General features: G+C 41.0%; 1 protein-coding gene across 1 annotated transcript; it reads right to left on the reverse strand.

Annotated features, from left to right (window-relative positions):
- Positions 1 to 884: 884 nt before the first annotated feature.
- LOC138608482 (synaptic vesicle glycoprotein 2A-like) lies at positions 885 to 23173 on the reverse strand. Its single transcript, XM_069681078.1, has 13 exons — positions 23024 to 23173; positions 15394 to 16126; positions 14075 to 14255; positions 13088 to 13239; positions 12059 to 12192; positions 11836 to 11925; positions 11431 to 11538; positions 10440 to 10528; positions 10187 to 10351; positions 9940 to 10073; positions 6880 to 7086; positions 6634 to 6793; positions 885 to 5452 (listed from the first exon to the last, which is right to left on the reverse strand). The coding sequence occupies exons 2-13, from the start codon at positions 16001 to 16003 to the stop codon at positions 5269 to 5271; spliced, it is 2214 nt and encodes a 737-aa protein (XP_069537179.1). The 5' UTR covers positions 16004 to 16126; positions 23024 to 23173; the 3' UTR covers positions 885 to 5268.
- Positions 23174 to 24262: the final 1089 nt, after the last annotated feature.

Raw genomic sequence — 24262 nt, forward strand, 5'->3', positions numbered from 1 at the left:
TTGCAGTCAAGCAGGTCCACAGCAGCAGGTGGTCTGCAGCAACGATCTCCCAGGAACCTACAGGACAAGGGAGCACGAGAACTCCCGGGAAGATATATGGTTAGTATAGTTAATGGGACCAGAAGATACAGAGTTAATGAGCTGCATTATTATAAGAGAGAGGAGCTCGGTGTGTCAGATCCCCCCGGAAGTCTAAACCTATAGCAGCATAACTATGAGCTAGTCCCAATACAAAGTGTCCCAATACTGGAATGGGCTGATTAACGTCATGGTTGAGTTGTAAATCTCCAAGGTTATGAATGGCAATTTTGAACACTCCTGAATTCTTCACTAGGACAGGATCATGCTGAAGTGTCCCCAATGTGCTTTCATTGGTTGAATTGGGGACAAATGACCATTAAAGTAAATATGGCACTTAAGTAACCTCCATCCTTTTTTTAGCACCTACTTCCCTTGCCCTGCTAAGGTGAAGAGATGCTGCCAAATGATGTATTCCCTCTTAAATTGTTCAGCTCAGATGATTGAAGCATCAGAGTTGCTTTAGATTAAGTTATTTCCCCAGGAGGAACCTGAATGCAGGAACAAATGCAGGAAAATAACCTCATGTAAAGAATGAGGTTTTCTAAGAACGGCTTAACCATCATTTAAACACTCTAGATCTTCATGTGACCTCTTTTTAAATTCCCCAGGTTTGTAACCACAGCACTGGTTAACTTCAGGTTTACTGCAGTATCAGTCCTCAAAAGGAACACTTCTGGCAATAAAACCAGTAACTTTCCCTCCAACAGCTTCACCTGTGATCAGTCCAACCTCCCAGTGACATTTACATTAAAGATCGAAATAAACTCTGACTTTATGTTGTGTAATGCAAAGCATGACATTGGTTTTCTTTCAAGTTTTATTTCCATAATGATTTATCATTTTCTTCATAGAACTGGATAAATGGCACAAAAGTGCGAATCCCAGCATAATGAACAACTCTCACATAAAATAAATACAGCACCTTTTCAGCATCACTAAAATATTCTCAATATCCAGAAGTAATAAATACTGAATTTACCAAGATTTTCAGTCATTTACAAAACACAAAGACAACACACAATAGATTTTTGTGTCATATTGAACTTTTTTTGGAATTGTTTTCCTTGATCTTTTGTTCCACAAATTCCAAACTTGCACGTACAAACATCTACAGTTTCTACACACGGTACATTGATTTTTGAATTGAACTCACATTTAGAGTAGAACTTTTATCATTTAATAAACAGGTCAGAGTCAAACTTAAGAAACGGAAACATAAATCCCTTCAGTCCAAACGACGGCAAAGGTTTGTTAAAGTTCTTTGCAGATGATGGAGTTGTTTTCTTGCATGGTCGGTCCTCCTTCATCACTGGTGTTTGCTTTATTTTGACCACATCCCATGTCACTGCAGTCATCATTGATAAAACTCAAACCAGTGACCCTTTTGATAGTTTATACATATATATATAGAATGGAAATTCTACACGTAGTAACATTAAATAGTAAACTTTTACATTTTGGACGGGAGCTTCAGTTTGACAAAGGGGGCTCTTTTGATAAGTTGATAAAGCGTGGTCCTTTTGGATTTAACTTCCTGTTTCCTCAGAAGAGGGGAAAGCCTCCACTTTATTGCTTACACTTCCCCCTTTTAAAACAGACTCATGTGGACAAACTAGTTTAAATCAAATTGTACATTATTTATGCACATTTTCAGCTCCCTGTGTATTGCCTTTTTCCGGCCTTATCTTGTTCCTCTGTGAATTGCACGACTACAAGCGTCCTCCTCAGAAATTCAGGCATATATATAAAAAAGAGTCACCTGGGTCCAAGGTAAACAAGGAGCACAGTCACCACTAACTTACTTTCAGAACACATACTCAAGTTTCACCAATTTTAACCCCACTTTGATTAAGAACAATCACTGCAAGCAACAAATCTATGTCATCATACAACAATGAAAACACTAGTTCTTGCTTTAGACAAAAACAGCTGGCATACAGGACGTCCAAGAAGTCAGACAATACGATACAAACATGCGTCACGATCGGTTGAATACAGAAGGGTTAGAGGGCGAAGTCGTTCTTGAGAATTAAAGATGTGATCCTTTACTGCATTTCTAAACAGAGACTTATCTCTGAGATTGGCTATCGATATCAGGCTTTGTTTTATATACCGAACTGTAACAGCAAAAAAGCACCCGAGTCTACTTTGAAGAATAAAAGCATTAAATTCTACACTGCATATATTGCATTAGGTTTGTTTTTTCTTCTCATAGTGTAAATATATTTCCATGGTCCCCGTCTGAGCCGAATTCATCACAAGGATGAAAACACCGCAACAGAAAAAAGTAGAAAAATATGTGACGGACTATTTAGAGTCAGCTTATAGACACATACATCCACACGTTAACGACACATCCAAACAGTCTCTCTAACATGAAGACGGGACAAGTTTGTTCGTTAAATACACACAAGACTTAATACACAAACAGCAAACGGGAGACATGTTCATCAGAATGTACTCTAGGATCAAAAATAATTGTCCAACATTAGGAAATACTTTTATTTCATACCTGTGCCCTAAATTTGAAGCTGCAGCCAGGATCCGATTAGCTTAGCCTAGCATAAAGACTTAAAATAGAGGGAAACTGCTAGCGTGGGACATTCTGAATTCACTATGGCAACAGGAGTTCATGTTAGGTACTGATGGAAAGTGTTCGCTACTAAAACATATGCCAACTTTGAACTAGAAGCCATATAAATTGGATGTTTGAACTAGCTAACTTCCTTAGCTAGCTAGCATGACCCGTGCATAAGGCTACAAAATCTGCCCACCAGCATATATAGCATGTTTTGGTTTTATACAGAGCTGTAGTCCGTACAATTTCTTCAGAGTTGGCCTTTGGCAGAAGCAGCTAGCTGTGTCCTCCAGTTTCCAGTCTTTATGCTAATCTAAGCTAAGCTAATGACCTCCTGGTTTTAGCTCAATGCTTAGAGGCACAGACATGTGAGTCGTATCAATCTTCTCATCTTGATCTGGTCTGTAAAATAAATAAGAGTATTTATTAAAATGTTGAATAATTATTTTAAAGTCTCTCTCTCTTACACACACACACACACACACACACACACACACACACACATAAACATACGCATACAGTTGAAGAGCTCAGACAAACTCCTACAGCTGAGATTAAATCCACTCTCTTTCTGAAGTGTGTGTTTTTGAGTTACATTTTCGTCTCCTCTGGCCCACCAACAGACAATGCCAAAGCCTCCAATCTCCTGAACACACATACACACACACACACACACACACACACACACACACACACACACACACACACACACACACACACACACACAATCCAGAGGACGTCTTGAGGTGAAACAACAAACTCTACTGGGCCACAGCAGCACCCATGAACTCACTCACTGATTGTCAGCACAGATATTGATGTACACCTTTGGAGAAATGATACCAAGTAGGGACATGTTTCGATAATGATCCTCAAATAGCCGTCCAATTCAGATCTTTTGAGCAGTGTCATACAGTTCCTGGCACAAATAGAGAAAATAAGGGGAATGACAGGAAGCAGAGCCCTTAAAATGAAATTAGACAAGAGATTTGTAATCTCTGTTTTCTTTTTGTGCTGAAATGCCTGATCAGTAGGACTTTTTTAAAACTGATTTCTCTTCTTTTGGTCCCGTTCAATGTGTGCTTATGAGTATGAAAAATCATCATGACTTTTACGGGGCATAACACAGTTTTAAGAAAGGGAGCTGCGTTCTTTGAGTGTTTGGAGCCTTAATTGAAAGAGACACAGCAACTGAATATCTCTGGGAAAAAAATATGTGAGCTTTTATCCTCTTTGAACACCAAGCTAACTGGAAAAGGCAGTTGGGAGCTATGTAAGCCGACCTTGAGCGGTTGGAATTAACTTTCTCGCTCAATTATAAGACTAGTTTGTGACTTGTTTTCGTATTAAGGCTAAAAAATGCAGGTATGGGATGTCTTAAAACTATCCTGCATGTACAATTACTTGGTGGAGGGGTGCTAGAACATAATACCAGCTGTAAACGTGGTCTAAACACTTCACTTCACCTGAGCTACTGCATGTATTCAGTAATATGTTTCTAAAAACGTGACTGCTGTTCTGTACATTCTGCTGTTGGGTCAGTGAAATATGGTCACATGGCTGCACTGATTTGCATCACATGATGGCGTTTAAACAAATAAATCAGACACTTTGTGTTGTCTCACATGATTCAGACACACATGCATACGCACACTCACACGACTTCTACTTCTGGCGAGGTTTACACCTGACCAAAATCCGTCCCACAGACGTTCCTGTGTTTGCCGCAACAGGGAGGGAATGTAACATGAGTTTAACACTGAACACTGAGGAGCTGGATCAGACTATTCCCATTAATGACAGAGAATCCCGTGAAATGCATCTCCACCGGTCTGAGGTTACATGTAGAGGAGGAGACTGGGTTTATTCAGGGACATGAGAAGCATTCAACTCTCCGTCTCCGAGTAAATCGAGCCTCGCTGGAATGTTTTGAGAGTATTTGGTAGAAAATAAAAGCGCTCAGAAGGTCTAGCTTCAGAGGCAGGCAGTGATCAAGGGTCAGGGGCGTTCATAGAGAAAATATAGTCACCCTGACAGATTCATTTCATAGATTTTAAAAGAAAAATCAATAAGAAGCATCAGTGTGACTGTAAATGTGAGGTGAATTGTACCTGTAAACACCACAGCGAATGAGCGAAAGCACTGAAAGCCAGACAACGAGGCTGTAAACAGACGAGAAAGAAACACACTGCAATCATATTCAAAATTGGACCTCATACACCGACTAAATCTTTTCCCCATTAATGGCTTTTTTAGTCTCTTCATTTGACATCTCTGGCTTCTTAATTGTGTTTAGGATCTATTGGCCCAGAAAAAAACATTTCAAATTAACACATTATCCTTCCAGTACACACAATTTGTACTTGTCAACCTGCATGTAACACTTAAAGGATCTGTTGTTTTACAGTACCTCTTATCTTATCACTGTGGCTCTGTGAAGACTTTGACTGATGTGGTCCGTATTTCAAAGGATTCTGGGCTTACAATGGGGGTGTCAGTCTGTTCTGTTGGTGTGTGACGGGCAGCGCTGAAGCTCTCAGGGATGTTCGGGCTCGAGTTGTCAGACAACACGCCAGCTGCGCTCTGCTGCCCACTGCTGGTCGTCTGTTTTACTGCAACACTTGGCCTCGTGTTTCAGGCAACTTTGTTGCAAGGAAACTACCGGCAGCCAGCGCGCCGGCTGCAAACAAGATGGGTACAGCTTTGGTGATGCCCACGAATGACTGGAAGATGCTGATGCCCAGGACGGCCGCCAGCTTACAGAGAGCGTTCAGGAAGCCGAACGCTGTGGTCCTGAAGGAAGGAAAGAGGGACAATACACAACTTTCAGCAACCGATACAAACAATTCTGATCCGACCAGATTAGTCTACTGAAACATGTTACGTTTAACGTAATCACACCTCTGTTCTCATTTGTAGTTCAGACGAGTCAAAACATAAAACTCATACTGCCAATAGATCCTGTTCCAGCCTACATTGACTTCAGACACACGTAGTTGCGGTTGATGTGGTGAAACACTTTTCTAACAAGAATACTTTTTACACATAATATTGCATTAAAAACAAAGGGTTTAGTTTGGTCCTTAAATAAAATCTTTAAAAAAGTAAGGCACCCTTACTAAAACACAGCTTCACTTTACTGCTGTCAGGTTCTCTTTAATGATACCATATGGTTTAAGCTTTAGTTTGGTAGACTATGTCTCTGCTTATATATGAGTGTCATGAATATTATACTGTAATATGTTCTTAAAAGTATTATTAATCTTGCAAAATAAGTCATAACATATGCTAAGATATATTCCTATTGTTAGATATAATGAATATAGAATATTTGTCAGACTTAAATTAAAGGAGAAGTTCTGTTTTTTTAACCTTGGGCCCTAGAAAAAAAAACGGTCCAGTAGTTAGCCTCCACTGTAGTCACGATACGGCCGCAATGGCTGCAACATAACCCTTGGGGCAACTGCGCTCGATCAAAGTACGTCCACTAAAAGTGCTTGTTTTTGCCACTGACAGGCTCAGGTTGTTACCCCCCGTGTCTGACAACATTACGGAAATGATCCTTACAGAGGTCGACCTTTAAAAAGAAAAAAAAAAAAACAAGTAAGGAAAAAAAGATTGCCTATATATATATATATATATATTTTAAATACATTTATTTTGAATAATCTAATCTACTACTACTAAACATTTTTTAGCGTTAAAACCTGCATCAGAGCATGTAAGAAAAATTATAACATATTCATATAATTGGGAATCAACATATTAAATAGCACCTGTTCACCTGCAGGAAGAATCTACACTCATGACCAAAAAAGCAACCCAATGAGATGTAAAAATGAATCGTCTGTCAGAAAAACCCTTTAAAGGTTTGTTGCATTTTCACCACCACCACCACCACCACCCGTTATTCTACAATTCAACATAAAATCACACTTAAAACAGCCTTGAGTTTCTGCCTCTCATGATCTCACCTTTTATCCGAGGGGTACAGCTCCACTGTTATCACATCCAGGGCGTTCCACGAGGCGATGCTGATGCCTCCAAACAGACACAAGAGGGCGATCATCCCCGACTCACTGTTGCCGAACATCAGGAAGAAACAGCTGACACAAGATATGACACTGGACCCCGCTGTTTAAAGACAGGAAGGACGTTAAGTTAAACAGCCTCTTAAGCGAGCCATGAGTGAGTTATCTGCATTCATTAGATTTACCCACCCAGCATCCTTAAACGCCCAATTTTGTCCATCAATAGAGCAGACACGATGTTGCCAGGCAACACGGCCAGCGTGCCGAGGAAGTTGACAAAGTAAATCATGTAGGCATTGTTGAAGTCATCGCTGAAGTCGAGTATGCAGCCCTCCTTGTTGTGGATAAACGTGCTGTTCACCAGTTTGCAGTTGACAAACCTGTATTTGAACAAATCTGATGAGAGAGAAAGAGAGGGAGGAGTGACTGTTCTGAAATATGATGATTACATATGAATACATGAAGAATTAAGGGACATAAATGCAAGCAAATTGTTTTAAATGAGGAAAGAAAGGGAAAATTGTTTTACAGTTTGATTTTCCAAAAGTTTTCTGACAAAATCCAGATGAGAGGACGTTTCTGGACCTGGATTTCAGTCAGTCAGGGAACATCCATCCATCCATCCATTATCTACACCGCTTATCCTGTTTGGGTCGCGTGGGGCGGGAGGCTATCCCAGCCGTCATGAGGCGAGAGGCAGGGTACACCCTGGACTGATCGCCAGTCAATCACAAGGCTGACACATAGATACAGGCAACCTTTCACACTCACACTCACACCTACGGGTCATTTTAGAGTCACCAATGAACCAAACGAGCATGACTAAGCTGGAGTACCCAGAGGGGACCCACGGATGCCCGGGGAGAGCACACAGAAAGGCCCCCTACATCCAAACCTGGGATCTGGACCAGGAACCTTCTAGCTGTGACAGTGCTAACCACTGCACCACCGTGCAGCCCTTCAGTCAGAGAATATTATTCATAAAATGTGGAAGTTTTTATACATATAAGGATTACCTTTTGTTGTTATCGCGTGCATTTGACTTCAACAGTAAAAACTAAAGGTACAAATAAAGTAACCTGCATAAGGGAGGACTGAAGTTGCTCCTCAGGCTGAAAAACTTCAGGAGTGAAAGAATGCATTATATATATGTTTATTTGTTATCCTGGAAAATAGATCAATCAAAGTCTTAGCACTATAGCACAGTGCTTTTTAAAGATGGTAAATGACCTGCACTTAGAGAGCTCCTTTCCAGTGTTCCGACTGCTTTTACTCTACGTCACACTCACCCTTTCACAACCACATCCTACATCATACTCTAAATAAGTGCCATTTGGGGTTTAGTATCTTGCCCAAGGGTACTTCGACTGAAAGAGCTGGGGATCAAACCACCAACCTTCAGATTGTAGGGCGACACACTTTACTTCTGAGCCACAGCTGCCCCTCAAAACGCCGCCACTTAAAATGACTCAGTAGGGTTGCAGCATTCGTGAGATTACAAGAATATCTTTCCCCTGTTTCCGCCAACCTTTCAAAGCAAACCTTATTGCACTCTTGAATAAATAATCAGTTTCTCAGTCTCTCAGCAAAGAGCACCCGGACGTTTGCACCGCCACCACACCACCAATCATCTGCCAGAGGCTGTTTTTAATCTAAATTCCTTTCAGGCAAAAACCGAACATTAAAAATGCATCTATCACTTTGAACATTAGAAAATAAATAAGAGGGAAAATATGGAAGAGGTCGGTAGCGGTCTCGCTGTCTTTCAGCAGCAGCTTCCCTTGAGGTTGCGAGCTCTGCTGCTCTGTTCTCTGGTTATACTCTCTGCAGCCGCACAAACGGCAGCTTTCTGATGACGCTGCTGAAACTGCGTCCATACCGATAACCAAACACAGCTTTATGAAGGGGAGTCAGACCTAAAAGTGCTGAATAATCACACAATTTGAGATGCAAAATATGACGTGTAGATAAAAGAATGTATGGCTGGCTTTAAGGATGTTGAGATTTCAGTCTTGTGTTAGCAGAGTTAGCGCTTCCTCTCAGGCTGAATCTGACATATTGATTGGAAAAACACGCAGAAAACCACTGACTGCAGCTTCCACATAAACAAATAAATTATTCCATCATGTTTTCTATTTCTTCTAAATCTTCGCACATGCTCGCTGACGACGCGACATAAACGACGTCTTGCGCAATTCGTGTCATTCCTACGTCTGTTTCTTCTTAATCACAGAGCTCTGTTTCAGTGTTAGTCCCATCTGCTCTCTGCTGTCAGACAGGCTGGTCTGGACGTCTGTTTACGTTGCTACAGTAACACTTCTGCAGAGAGGTAACCCGGGGATACTCGCAACAGATTGTTTCCATGGTTGCAGTCCTGCTCAACAACTGCGTTTTGTCTTTTCTTTATTTTTACTTCAGAAGTAATCTAATTTAAATTCATGTTTTAAATCAAATGATTCATGTTTTTTCCCCGAGCAGCAGTGAAACAAACAGTGTAATGATTTTACTGTTTGTAATTCTATATTGCTTTATTTGGGATCTAATGACTTTATGTAATGTGAATGGAAACACTTGGATGTCCCCCTCAGTTCTACAGAGCATTTAAGTAATTACTTTGCTTTAATGGCATGTAACAAGATGGTTTGGTTCACTGCTCTCATTAGTTTGTTCCCAGATGCAGCAGACAGATGTTTCAGCAACAAAAAAAACCCTCTCACAACACCGAAGGCAGCCTGTCCAACAGCAGACAGACACAGTTAGCAGCTAGATATTGAACCTAGGGGAGCATTTAGCACCTAAAGAGGCAGATAGTTCCCCTGCGCGTTGACGCAGGTTTTTCAGACCCGGGAAGACCTGCTAATCAACGCCGATTGTCTCTTTTCCAATTGCCAGTGAAGCATACTCCTTTCGGTCTCTTTTCTGCTGCGTCACTAGTGTGTCAACCAAGGTTTTGTGTTCCCATCATTGCCGATCGGAGCCGAGGCGATAATTACCCGGGTCTGAATGCCGATTATAACCTTTCCCACTAAGCAATAAAGCCTGGTGTTGGCGGGTTTTTTGACCAGTGGGAAAGGGGCTTTATATTTGCTGGGTGGCCAGAAATGCGACTCAAAATGTATGCTTATGTTGTTAACCAGAACAACATAACATTTCGACAACGACACTTGAGGAATTCAACTCAACACCCAGTTAATATTAAAAAAGGGTTTCCATCACCATTCTGTTAACTTGTCATGACGTCATATTTACCTGTGTTATAGAACAAACTTGCAACGAAGGTGCAGTTTCTGAAGAAGGTGTGTGTGGAGGTGATGTCCTCAAAGTAGCACTCCTCGAACACAGAGTCCTCAAACACCATTGATTTCATCTTCATGTTGAGGAACCTGAGGTCAAAGGTCACGGGTATCCAGCTTTAGCTTTGTATTGTATATATTGCAAATGTCAATCGGACTATACAAAAGACATCTCTGTTTACCTAAGCGCGGGAAACACTTACTTGTCGTTGAAGTAGTGTCCTTGGCGATGCACTTGGTTCTCCAGGGTGAAGTTAAAGGTGACGTGCTCCACTCGCTCTTTGGTGAAGGTCCTTGTGCGGGAATCATACTCCTGCTTCTGGATGTACTTGATCATGTCAGGGAACCAAACCGTCAGACCGTAATAGCTGCAAAGTTTTCAGAGAGTTAAAAAATTTGCCTCAAAACTGAACTTGATTCCCCATATATCAAAGGTTTAATGAGTATTAAGTTTACCTGAAAGACATGGTGAACCAAACAGCCATGAGCATGAAGGTTGTGCGTTTATACTCTGGGCTGAAGCAGGCGAGAATGTTGTTCCTGATCTGCAACATGGAGCAAGAAAACAGACGACTTTTAAAGAGAAAGTAAGGGATTAATAAACTCTTCATGAAACATATTTTACACGTGCACACTTTGCATTTGTGGAACTTTAATCTAATAATGTTTCAGTTCAGGTTAACCCTTGAACACAACATGGCAGAAGCTAGGCAAGTTTTCTTTGCGTGGACCATCCTTGGCAACCACATTGAATAATCTTTACAGCTTCAACTTTAAGAGTGGAGGCTTTCAGTAGGCATTAAGCAGGCGGGTGGTGCAGCAGCAGATACAGAAGATGGAGGCGTGCAGCGTGCCGATTGGAGGATGAATACAAATTAAAAATCAGGCACGGTGCTGCTAAAGTTTCTATTGGGAGCAAGGGTGATGCACAACTTTGCAACGCAATGCAAAGGCTTCTTTAAAGCAGCCACACTAATAAAATCAATGTAAGGCAAAAAAACTGAGGCACAAGCATTTATCATGCATTTATTTGTTTGTCATCAAACAAGCAGCAGAGAAAATCTGCATGTCTTAATGGCGGGAACAAAGCTGCACTAATGTGTGTTTTTTCTGTTTTAATTCTCTCATTAAATCAAACAAAGGTCAAAAGGTCAATATAATTAGAAAGGAAAAAGATGGCATTTTAAACTCTGAGACTTGCTTTGACCCACATCGGCGCTGTTCATTTACACAGATTCCTTCTCCTCTGAGGCCTTTCCAAAGCATGCCCCCAAGCTTTAAAAGGCTGCAGAGTCATAATGTGGTACCATAGCTATATTCTTAAAGAAGCCCTCATTAAAATTCGATTACAGTTTATGTTCAGAACTGCCTGCACGAAAGACAATTTTCCCAAACTAAAACCCAAATTTAAGACTGTGTAAAGTGTTTCCCTCCGACGTTCACTCACCTGTTGGGAGAGGCTCATAATCTTCAGCCTGTATCGCTGCCAGACGGGAGTGTCAGTGCCAGTGTCCACCAGCTCATCCATCTGTTTCACCGTCTTAATGGTGGTGACCTTGGGTGAAAGAGACACAGGTCTATCAGAGGTTAACTCCAGCCAGATGTCAGAGAGGAATTTCCAGAGTAACCTCCTACAAGTGGCCTAAAACTCTTCCTCATAATGCTTTGAGTCCAGCATAGAGGCATTTCCCCCACTATTTGCTTATATTCCCATTCTCTGCCTGCGCTCTGTACCTTACATATAGCCACACATATCTTCTGTCAGCTATCTAATGAAGATATAAGACGCCTAAAAACCTGACTAAAATTATGTTGTTAAAGAGATTAAAAAAGTAATATCAAATATACTCACAGTAAACACTCTCTCTGGGTGCCCCTTTGCTCTCATGTTGGTGTCATGAACTTGCTTCAGAATCATCCAGCCTTCGTCGTGTTTGCCATTCTGTTTAGAAAAAAAGAAAACATAATATTTACAGCCTTTCTCTGATTTTTTTTGGTATTGTACCCTTTATTTTAAAAGAAAATTACAATCAACTTTAGGCATGACGTTACTGTCAACAAGCACGTCTGCTAACCTCTAAGTAGAAGCGTGGGCTCTCTGGCATGGCACTGAGGGCAGCGATGGCGGCAACAGAGGGAAAAGCGCACACTAACACAAACACACGCCAGCTGTGGAACTGATACGCAGAGCCCATCTGGAAACTCCATCCTGAGGAGACAAAAAACAACATGAAAAACTGAGCTCACACTTTCACTTTGCCCAACAAATGTGCGTCAAATCAATAAGGTCACTAGGGAGTATGTTCAATTTGATGTGACACAGTTATGAACCATGTTCTTATTTTTACTTGCCTTCAGGGAAGTCAGAGGTCAGCTGCAGTGCATTGTGTTTCTGGGAAGCTGCTTGCTAGCAAATTAGCTTAAACCAGCACAGTTTCACCAACAAGCTTACACTGAAATGTGCCTGTTGGCTTTTTTCAGCAATGTAGATGAGAAGACTGAACCCACTGTTATATTGTCTTTTAAATGTAAAGCTACATTTGGCAGCTGCTTAGCTTAGCTTAGCTTAGTTTAGCATTCCATAAAGACTGGAAACAGCTATCCTGGCTCTGTATGAAGGGAACAAAATCCAAATCCGCCCACAAGCCCATCTAAAGCTTCCAAGGTTATATCCCGTTTTTAACACACGACACACAACTTACGGTTTAAGAAACATCACTATTTTAATGGGGGTTGTGTACCAGAGTATTTATGCTAGGCTCAGCCTTTGTCTGGCACTGCTAAGAGCCAAAGAATAATCCATCCAAACAACATGTAACATGCTACTTACTGAGATTTACCATGATCCAGTACAAAAACAAAGTAGTTTCCAGTCTTTATGCTAAGCTAAGCTAAAATAAGCTAATTAGCAATAGATTTATATGTAATTAACATATATGAGTGTGGTATCAATCATCTCATCTAACTGTTGGCAAGAGAGCACAAGAGTGTTTTCCCCAAAATTTTGAACTATTGCTGTGATTGAAAACCAAAATGCGGACCATCAGCGAGCTTTGGTAGCAACCAACAACCTCATAAATTCAGGGATGGGTAACTGTACTCACCATAATGTGGGATTATAGCCCAGGCCATGGCAGATGCATATATTCCCCCGATCATCCAGAACATGCAGAGCCAGCTGAGGTGTTCACCACGCTTCTCTTGGGCCAGAAACTCAGAATAAAAGGAAAACACGATGGGGATCGAGCCACCAATCCTGCAAAAAGAAGATATAATCTATGATAAGCTGCGCTGTTGTTTAAATAAAAATTAACAGCATTTTGTTACTCCTTCCGTAAAACTAGAGCACCACGCCCTGAATCTTCATCCTCCAGTGTCTAATTTCCCGCACTGGTTGTTTTGTTTGGTCACTAAAGCTTAAACATGATTAGCTTTCATCACTCCATCACCACAGTGCAACACTGACTCACAGACGGTCTGTGGGAAAGTGATTAATTGCACCACAAATGGATTTGTCAGTATCTCAATTTGCCACTTCACTAAACCGGGGAGACTGCAGTTTTAAATGATTTAAAAACTCTGAGTGTTGAGAAACTTTGATTCAGGGTTTCATTTGGGGTTTTTCAGTTGTGCATAATTGTATTGGTTAGTGACTGTGAGGAAACTGGAAATGTTGACCGAGGTTGGATTCAAACCAGGGTCTGATCCTACCCTCTGATACACGGATGGGATACTCTATCCATGCTATCTGATTGCCCTGCCTTCAGGGATTAGTTTGGAGTTTTGAAATTATTTTTTAGTGTAACCCAAAAGGCAACTAGACTTTGTTGAAGTTCTTCAAATCCAGTTGTCTTTTGGATTAAGCTTAGAAATACCATGACCTGGATGACTGAGAACCTTTACAGACACTCTGTGCATAATTGTATTGTTAAATGACTGTGGGGGAAAAGGAAATGGATACGTTGGCAGAGGTTGGAATCGAACCCTGAGTAAGCTAAAACACATACAGTGTAACATTAAATTGATTGACAGATCAGATCAGGATAAGTGACCCAGGTTTAAGAGCATATATACAATATTTTTCAATTTACCCAACACCGGAAAGGAGCCGGCAAAAGAGAAAGGTGCTGTATCCCTGGACGAAGGAGGAGAAGAAGGAGAAGATACTGTTGATGGAGAGAGAGATGAGGAGAGACTGTCGACGGCCTATCCGGTCAGCCAGAGCCCCCCAGAGGAACGCCCCCACCATCATCCCGAAGTATACAATCAGACCTGTGGAGAGGAAGAAAGGACGTAAACATAAACGTGTGATAAAAGTATTTGTTAATCAAATGATTAGGTTATCTATTTAAATTTAAACTGCAGAGCTTTTACGTTGCAGTCTGAAGCTTAATCTGCTGACAGCCGGCCTTCTAAAGACAGGCAGACAGCAGTTTAAACATTGACAGCAACAAACCTCTCATCTTCACAAAATGAGGAGCTATTCTTTATTTTTTCTCATCGTCAACAAATCCAATGAAAACAGCAAAACCAACAACAACTGCAAACACTGCTCAAACAGGAGAGAACAAGGTATTTGTTGGGGACTATTTTCAGCTGTGGATTAATACACATTTGCTGCTTTACTAGTAATGTTTATAATATTGAAGGGGCACTTCATGGAGTGTAACAGTGTGGCTCATGTGTTTTTAATGTTTCAGGCTCTGTCAGGCCTTTGATACAAAGCCGATTGTTGTTGGTAGAATCAATTCATTGGTTTTTTGGGGGATTTGTTGACCATAATAAGAATATAGCCAAAAGACAGGCTTATCTTTAAGCAAAAAGTGAAGCGACAATGTGTCTTCATTGAATGCGATACAAGCAAGCATCAATGACATATTGACTTCTTTTTGGAATGTCCCAACTAGCTTAAACCGATAAAGTGCGCCAATTTGAGTTGAACTTTTGCCAGACGCCTTGTTTCTATATATTCTACATATTCTGTTGCTCACCTTGAACCACTGATGTTTGAAGTTAATGAGGAGTTATCTATCTGAATCCTAAAACGATGGTAGCTGGCTGGAGAGAGCTCAACAGGGAGCTTGAAGTTTCTTCTAAGAGTGTGTCAGTACGCAGACGACACCGTACTTGCTGTTGGTTATATTGTATCTCTTTTCCAGTAAAGAAAATCACATAAAGAGTTTGTTTTATGTTCAAAAAAAGGATGATAATTAACCCTCCCATCGTTTACATGAGAGTTTACCTTTCAACTCTTATGTTGAGCACACAGCTGATAGGTACATGGGTTGCCTACATTTGCATTTTCAATGGACAAGTTATGCGATTAGACTTGATTGTAGGACACTTGCTTGCTTGCTGTGAGACTGTACACCAGAAGTAGGAGACACAATCAGCAGTAAAAGCGTCTTACCCAGCATGCTCTTGTTAGGTTCAGACAGGCACATATCCTTCTCAGCGCTGGGCAGCACAAACCCGACCACGAAGATCTCCACACCGTCTGCCATGAGAGCCAGCCCCAGAACAAAGTACAGGGTCCACTGGAACTTCCCGTGACCGCACTCTTGTAAAATGGTCTCGTACTGTTGAGCCAGCTCCTCCTGGTCCTTCCTCCTCTCTGCCTCCGACACGCCGATATCTCTGAACTGCTGAGCGCCAGCCCTCACAGAGCCCGGGCCTCCTGCCAGGCTGCCTTTGCCTGACTCTGCCCTTGGAATTCCCTGATACTCGCCCTCGTAGATCTCATCATCTTCATCGTGGCCCTCCGTGGAGTCGCTGTGGCCACCCTCGTCATCGTTGGCTGCCTGGCTGTCTCCACGGTAATAGCCTCCATCCTGGCTGCCCTGCATGGGGTAGTCATCATCATCGTCCTCTTCAAAGCGGCTGTAGGAGCGCTTGCTGTACTCATCGGTCACCCGATCCACTGAACGGCCGACCTTCTTACTCGCTTGCCGCTTGACTTCTTTGGCAATGTCTTTGGCACCTTTAATGAAGGCAGTCCGGTTTTGGTAGCCGTCCTCCATTTTAAAGAGGCTGGGCGGGTGTAAAACAGGTCAGAGATTTAGTGGAGAGGCCACCTGCTTCAATTTATTCAAGATACACCTCACAGATTTGACGAGTTGAACCACCACAGGTTCTTCTTGTGTCTGTGGAGAAAATGGAAATATAAATTAACTTTGTTTGGTTTTTGAAATCATTCATGGATTAGTCGCAGGTTTCATTGTTATCAAGAGAGGCGTTTGATGGGAGCTTCAAAAGCATGAGTTTGAATTCCTGGTGACACGTCACAATTGACGGCCTGGTCGTCCATGATCTAAAGTGGCTGTTGAAACTACAATATGACATTTCTTGTTGGAGAGTAGATCAAAAGACTACAAAGAGACCACAACAAATGAGAAATGATCAGAAAGAGACACAAAACTTCTACAAATAGACACAAAATTACTATTTAAATGAAAAACAGATACAGTTGACAGTAGTTGACCTCCTCCAAGATCACAGCCCCTCCCACACCCTCCGCTCAGCCTCTGCTGGACTATTAACCATCCCCACATCAAGCCTCAGCACCATGGGTGCCCGAGCCTTCAGCTGCTCGGCACCCAGACTATGGAACTCCCTCCCCCCACACATAAGACAGTCAAACTCCATCACAACATTCAAATCCAAACTCAAAACCCACCTGTTCAAACTGGCATATTCACTTTGACACTGTGCACTACACTTGTTTTAGGTTGATGTCTGGTTTTAATAATGTTTGATGTCTTTTTGATGCTTTTATTCCCTGTAAGGTGACCTTGGGTGACCTGAAAGGCACCATCAAATAAAATCTATTATTATTATTATTATTATTATTATTATTATTACAAAAGGAGGAAGAAAAGCTACAACTACAAATGTACACAAAATGACAACACAGAAATGAAAACTAACAGGTCACCAAAAAGAACAAGATAGAGATGTAAAACTTCTCCAAACGACACAAAATGAAGACAAATAATCATCACAAAGACATAGAAAAGGACTACAAAGAGACACTACAAAATGCAATTGACCCTTCGCTAAGTCCCGACCCCCTTGGTTACTGTTGCTATGCCTGTCAAGCTTTAGCATATTTTGGCGTTTTCAACTATAACAATGAGAGGAATTAATAGCAAATTTCTGGAAAAATAGTTCCCAAATATCAGAGAGAATACGCATTTGAAAACTACATCCAGAATATAATTTGTCAGCGGAGCGTTGAAAATGAAGAGGACATCAAAATGGAGGCAAAAGCTCACCGGTCCCAAAGCAAGCATCACCCGCCCACCCACGCCTTGACAACTCACGTTAAGGACAATCATACAGGAACAACAATGTTCTTGCCCAGCAGGGTAAGTCAATATATTGTTTAATTTTGAGCTAAAGTTAAGTTATGACTCACTATAACTTTCATTATCTAATATGTTTTAGCCTATTTCTAGCAAAACTAAATGATCCCGCTTTTAATTTTGTTTAAAGCTCATCAGGATGATGCTCGCATATCGTGGGCTCAATCCATATACACAGGAGCTCCTAAAGGCACAGCCAAGACAAAATCCTGTACACGTTTGCCACATCAATGGCGCAATACACTTTGGGGATATCCGCTGTCGGACTTGCAGATTCCACATGCGCACCGTTTCGGCATTGCTCCTTGTTCTGAAAGCCTGACAGGCCTCCCATGCCTAGTTACGGTTGCTAACGTAGGATTGGGCAGTGGCCGTTCAAGGGAGGGGCTTAGCGAGGGGTCAATTGCAAAGAGACAAATAAAGGACTAAAAAGAGGCACATAACTACTACAAGTAGACAAAAAAAACTACAAAGAGATGCAAAACTACTACAAATGGACACAAAATTACAACAAAGAGATAAAAGGTTTTGGACTATAAGGAGAACCTAAACAACAATGCACAAAATTACACTAAGAGACTCGAAATGACTTCAAAAACACACATAATGACAACAATAAGACACAGAACAACTGTACCAAGACATAAAACAACTATAAAGAACAAAGAGTGCACAAAAATGTGTTGCAGTCGTTCTCTGGGTTTCTTTAATGGTCTTATTGTCTCCTTACATGTTCTTTTCTATGACCTGATCTTTGTTCATTCATGCAGGTAACCAACCACCTAACCAGCCTTTCGTGATATATTTCCTACACCTGTTGCATTTCCATATCTGCTCAGCATGCGCTTTCTGCTGCGTCACAGATGGGCCTGAGAAGCAATTACAGGGCGAGACATGAGGCCTGGAATAGTGAGAGTGATTTTTAATGGACGTCTCGTGGTGCGGAAAGGCCTTGAATGCCTCAGTTGAAGTTCCTGGTCAAGAGCTACAGTACGTGACCATGACTCAGATGTAATGTGACTGAGAGGATGAGCTCCAAAGGATCAGACACTAGTTTGAAATCAAAGAAAATAACTGTTGCGCCCTCGCTGTTTGTCATCATCCCACATCCTAACATATACTAACACCTCCTCATTATTTCTTTTAACGACTGCACACAAACGCCTGCACTGAGTTATTGAAGAGTATAATTGATTAAATGTTTAATATATTTACATTATTGCACAAAACCAATATGGATTAATCAAATAAGGCCAGAAAATGTTCCTTAATTGAAAAAACTAATGATTTACAGGAGCTGTGTGCCAGACTAAATGAGGCTTGAAATTGAGAAGAAGAAGACGGAAGATCGATGTGCGTTTTATCTGCTGCAGTATCACGTCTCCTTTAGAGAGGAGAACATTTATAAGGACTCGTGTAGTTCACTGATGATACCCTCGTCCATATGCTTTGGTCCTGAGACGCTGTGAGCCTCAGGTCAGCGTGCAATAAAACATGTCACTTTGATTTGGTAGTGCAAAGGAAAGAGCAGACAGAATGAGGGAGCTCACTGTGACATTCACTTTGACCCCTGTTTGAAAAGCTGATAGGTAATAACAGGCAGACAGAACTTTAAATGTCCGCCAGGGATACAGGACTCTAGAAATATTGAGGACAGGGGTCAGAATCTATTGACTCGCCATAAAAAATAACTGTATTCAATATTTTTTACTGTTTACTAATATTTTCTGTTATTCGTTGTTCCCTACATGGTGGTCTTGGTATAACCTCAAAGCGTTCTGCACAATCCCGCCATAAGATTATTATTGTTAATTATAAAATACCTTAATTATATGTTTATGTATTTAAGATTTTTGGACTAAAACATTCAAATTTAAATATCTAAAATTAAATTAAATTAAGATCAACCTTTAATACTGCTCCACTTGCAATACAGAACAGCAAAACTGCTGTTTAGGTTGGAGAACATGACGCTACAGTATGTCCTCAATATAGTTACAGCACTAGGTGTATGCCTTAGTTTAATCTACATCAGTGAAGCAAATTCTTGTTTGTATCGAGGTGCAGTTAATGCCTGTTAGCATAATCTGTGCTAATTGCTATGGAAATGTTATAATAGGTATGTTGAATAATATAAGATTGATGATTATAGTGGGTTTTATAATCAAAGTTATCCAGGATATAATCTCTATTTTCAGATTCTACATAATAGAATAGTCTACATAGTTAAAATCTGTAGGCAGGGACATGGATTTCCAGGAAGGCAAGTGTTCTGGTTTCCGTTTGAACTACGCTTGTAGTCCGAGTAATATTGACCAATCTCGTATCAGCAGGCTGCGGTGTATGCAAGAAAAACAGTCCGTGAGAAGAGCAAAAGCAGGTGGAAAGTAATCCGCCATAATACCAACCCAGCGTAAACAGACATCTGCATACAAGTTCAGCTAACAGCTTCTAGATCTAAAATTTAACTTGAGATGAATTCCCTTGACGCTGTGTCAGAGATGTCAGAGGCTATATCATCTCAGACTATAGCCGATGGGATCCGAGATTGTCCAGGATATAAAGTTGACCTATACCAGCATCTGTATCTGGAATAATGCACAACATATGCGTTTATTTGTTAATGTTAAATCCAATTCAAACATCATCCTCAGTCATAAGGCCACAGATCCTTCACTGTCAGCGAGCCGAGCAGATTTACTGGCACCGATCAAAGGAACCCCACAGGCCTGGTCAGCCAGGCTAAACTGTGGGACACTAACCTAATAATATCCTGGACTCCTGCACTTACAGGCCTGTATTCACTACAGTCTGAAAAACACAGGCAAACAAGCCTGGAGAAAGTAATGTGGAGAGGAAACAACAACAAAGCCCTTGCACACACGATATACCTGCACAGGTCTGTTTAGTTTTCAGAGCTAACTGAAAGATAGAAAAAAATCCATTGACCATATTCACATAGCCGCCATCCGCCAGCCTCCTTTGACATCATGCTCAAGGTAGGGAGCTCAGATGCTATTATAATGTTGTGCTGCTGTATGCCAGGTTGTCAGTTGTATGTGGGAAATCTGACAAGTCATTATGTTTTCAGCAATTACCTATTAATGAGCAACTGAAAAGACAATGATTGGAGAAAATCCAGGGGAACACTGGGCCATATTACAAGTTATAACAACATTTAATTACGCATAAGCTACTGTCAGACAACAGCTTTTAAAAACAAAAGCTGTGGCCCCCTCCTAGCTAATGTTACCGTTAGCTAGGAAGTTGCTGAATGCTAACATTACCTTTTGAAATAATAATACGAAATATGTAGCATTTAGAGAATTAGCTTTGGAAAAACAACATATTAGACATCCTATTAGCTACAAACACAAAAGCTAATATTAGGAAACAACAAGTTTCTTGCTAACAGCAATGTTAGCTAGAAATGAACGCCTTTCCTATAGTATCATACAACAAAAATAAGAAGCTAATGTTAGCTTTCTGCCATGCAATTCCTAGCTTACAGTATTATTTGCTAGTAAGTGGTTGTATGCTAACATTAGCTGTTGTCTGTTGGTAGCTAATGGGTCATCAAATATGTTGTTTTTACTTGAACTATGGCCCTATAGGTCCCTCTGTATTTTCACTTTCCAACGTTTTTCAGTTTCTTTTCAATCAGGATTTTTTGTACAAATTACAACCTAGATAATCAGCAGTATTGACACCTCCCAATCCAGGGGGTGCAGCCGTCGAAGGACACGGTCTACGGAGGCTGTGTCATTCATAGCTTGCATAGACCGTTAAAGCCGAACTGAAATGAGGTGGTCTGGTCTATGGAGGATTTCCTGTTTGCGTCACAAGCTGTACCCTTGAGTCACCAAACGCTGCTCCTGTCAACTAGCAACAGGTAGCTAGCGAGCTTACTAGCTAGCATAGCTTAGTTTTTTAAACGTGTAAAGCTAGCTATTCGATTGAGTTGAAACAAATACTTTGACATTCTAAGTTTATTCTTCAGCTGCATAAGAGTCCGCCATCTAGTTTGATGAATGAATCTCGGGATACGTTGGGCCGTGGAGGATGCACCCGATGGATCCCAGGAAAAGTAGGACGCATCTGAAGGAGCCTTCAACGTACCGCTGTGACGCAATCAGCCTTCAAATACAGCCTTCGAAGGCTGAAGCCCCTGGATGGGACACAGCATACAGCGTTTGAGCTTCCCACCCTGAGCATGACGTCAGAGAAAAATTGCCGCCGAGTGATTATGGTTAACAGTTACCATTGTAAATAACACCTGTGCTTTTCTTACTATGATAAATAAAACTGTCTTCTGTAAAATGGGTACGTATTAATGAAGTTTAGTTAGTTTGGTCATTATTCCAGCATACAGCTCCATCAAACAAATCTGATTGGACTTTTTTCATAGCTAAATTTTGACTGCAGGAAGATACAGGTGTCTATAAACAACAGTGTAAGCCATGCTAGTGTGACAATAGGCCAGGACGCTAAAAGTAAGGTGGATAAAGGGAAATCAACCATCTTTATATTTATTTCGTACACTTGTTTTAATACTGTGACATGTCAACTGTGTTAGCACAATGTATAAAAAGAAGCTCTTCTAGCTAGCAAGATGGATAGATAGATGGATGCAAAGCTACTTCCCTCACTATTAAATCCTTTATGCAACAGGTAAGCTACATGCATTCATTTTATTGTACTTTCTAGTTTGATTTGCTCAAAGAAAATAACCTATAAAGGAAAACACAGGGTGGACTCCAACAAAAGCTTTAAACCCACTTTTCTTCCTTTTTTGCTGTTGTCAACTTGACAGCATCTCTACAGCCCCGTGCAGCCTGACACACACATCGCTGTCAGTGCAGAAGAGCAGACAGGTCTGAGGAAGAGGAGGGTGGAGATTACTGCTCTCTGGCTTCAGAAAGCCTTTTACTGTTTGTTTTTTTTCCTCCCCCCCCATTCAAAAATCAATCAGCATCAGTTTACCACTTCCTTGTAGGGCCAAACAGGCTAGATAGCCATCACATCACATGCACAAGGGCTTATAAACGCTCTTTTTTCTCCAATTGTGAGATGCCATTAGAAATAACCCGCACACCTGAAGATAACATACAATTATAGATGCATAAAAATCGTGAAAAAAACAACAAAAAATCGTTCTACAATCTTAATAATATGCTCTTACAGGCTTATCTCTAACAGGGTTATAATAGGCCTATATGTTAAGTGGTTTTAGTGTCTTACAGGCATCAATTCAAGACACTGCTTAAATATGAGCAAATATAAGCCTCCAGGTCAGTCATTTCGTCTTCATTTATGCTAAAGAAAAAAAGGCCTTGTCGCCAACAGGCCAATTTACACATCCCATAAATACGGCCGGATTAAAATATTAATCTGTCACAAAAACCAGCCAATTGTTTCCTCGTCTGCTTCCTGACATCTGCGTTCATTCTTAGAAATCTCACTGCCAGCAGCTTGTCACGACCTGGATTAGATTATAGAAAGGCCCGCGACTCGATTCACAAAATCGATCTTAATTGCCTGGTGAAGCCAACGGTTGGAGAACACGCCCATCGTCTCTTACTCATGATGTCTTAATGCCAAAAAAATTACGCTATAATACGCCATTTGCCACCAAAAAAACAAGCTAATTATAATCCACGGTATATCAATGCTCACCTTTCCTCCTGCGCGGTGCTCCTCTTCAGTCCGGAGATGGTGATGAGGATGAGGATGATGATGCGTACGCGGCTGTCGCTGTGAACCGAGTGATGATGATGATACTGTGCGGTTTGGAGCAGAGAAGCCCACGCCATCCACACACACTCAGTGATGTGCAGGGGTCCCCTCCCCCCATGCAAACCCTCACGAGCGCACGAGCAAATTAACGCCTTCATATCTGGAGGGTTTTTTTGCGCATTCCTGCGTAAATTCTGCGCCGGTTTCCTCCAGGTCTGCGCCTTTTAGATCGTGTATTTTGTGCTTTTATAAAATCAAAATGTTGCTTATTGATTAGTATTAATTAAACATTAGGAAACACTAATTCATATTAAATCCACACTACAAATGTATGTCCTCGCACGCATGCGCGCACAAACCTCACTTTCACCATTTGCTTTTTTTTTTAACAATTTTTTTTTTCATTAAACATGAATATCCAATTGTGTGCACAGACAACACACACGTGCAAGCGCACCTGACTCCTGTTGCTATGCCAACCACTTGCCATATTCTTGATCCCTTCTGCTGCATCAAGATGAAGAAACGTGAGTTTTTCTCACTGACAGCGTGATGTCATCACCTGTGCCATTAATAAAACGTTTGTATTTCTCACACATTTGGCTGTCTTTTGTCTAAGCAGCATTGTCATACTCCCAGCTCTGAGGGGAGTCAGTGGAAACTGAAATGATTAGATATTTTGAAACTAGCCTCAAACACATGACTTGAAAGGCACCATCAAATAAAATGTATTATTATTCTGAGTCTGTTGTTAAACCCATATAGGTTTTGTTTGATCACTGTCATATAGGGATGGGGAAAAAAGCTTCCCATGCTCCTTGACCTAGTACTATAAGGATTGAAAAACATTTACAGGGTAAACCTACTAAATTCTTAAGTGTGCAAGTTCTACTGGAAGTATATTATCATGTTGTAAGTGTATATGCAGCATTTTAATGCTGTATCCATTCTAGTTGAAGTACAGTAGGCTACTTATTTGTGTAGTGACAGGTACTGTCTATGCACCCATTTGGCATTAATATTCTTTGTCTTCAGGGCTTGATTTCTAGTACTTTAGTGATCCCTCGACTGTTGCCTAATACCACTATAAGGCAAAAATCTCCTCGATACAAGAGACCAGAAATATCAAAGATTTTGCAGACATTCTGACTTTCAGTGTAATACAGCAGTAAAACCGCA

This window comes from Semicossyphus pulcher, unplaced genomic scaffold (genome assembly GCF_022749685.1).
Source record: "Semicossyphus pulcher isolate SPU_LCO1_2020_fin unplaced genomic scaffold, fSemPul1.0.p SCAF_5, whole genome shotgun sequence".
NCBI classification, from domain to species: Eukaryota; Metazoa; Chordata; class Actinopteri; order Labriformes; family Labridae; genus Semicossyphus; species Semicossyphus pulcher.

Excerpts from the sequence above, each read along its gene's own strand:
- LOC138608482 (XM_069681078.1), bottom strand. The coding sequence starts at position 16,003 with ATGGAGGACGGCTACCAAAACCGGACTGCCTTCATTAAAGGTGCCAAA. Across the intron at positions 11,926-12,058 it reads GCCCACGCTTCTACTTAGAG|AATGGCAAACACGACGAAGG; the intron begins GTTAGCAGACGT and ends TTTTCTAAACAG. Across the intron at positions 10,352-10,439 it reads TGGTTCACCATGTCTTTCAG|CTATTACGGTCTGACGGTTT; the intron begins GTAAACTTAATA and ends AAAACTTTGCAG.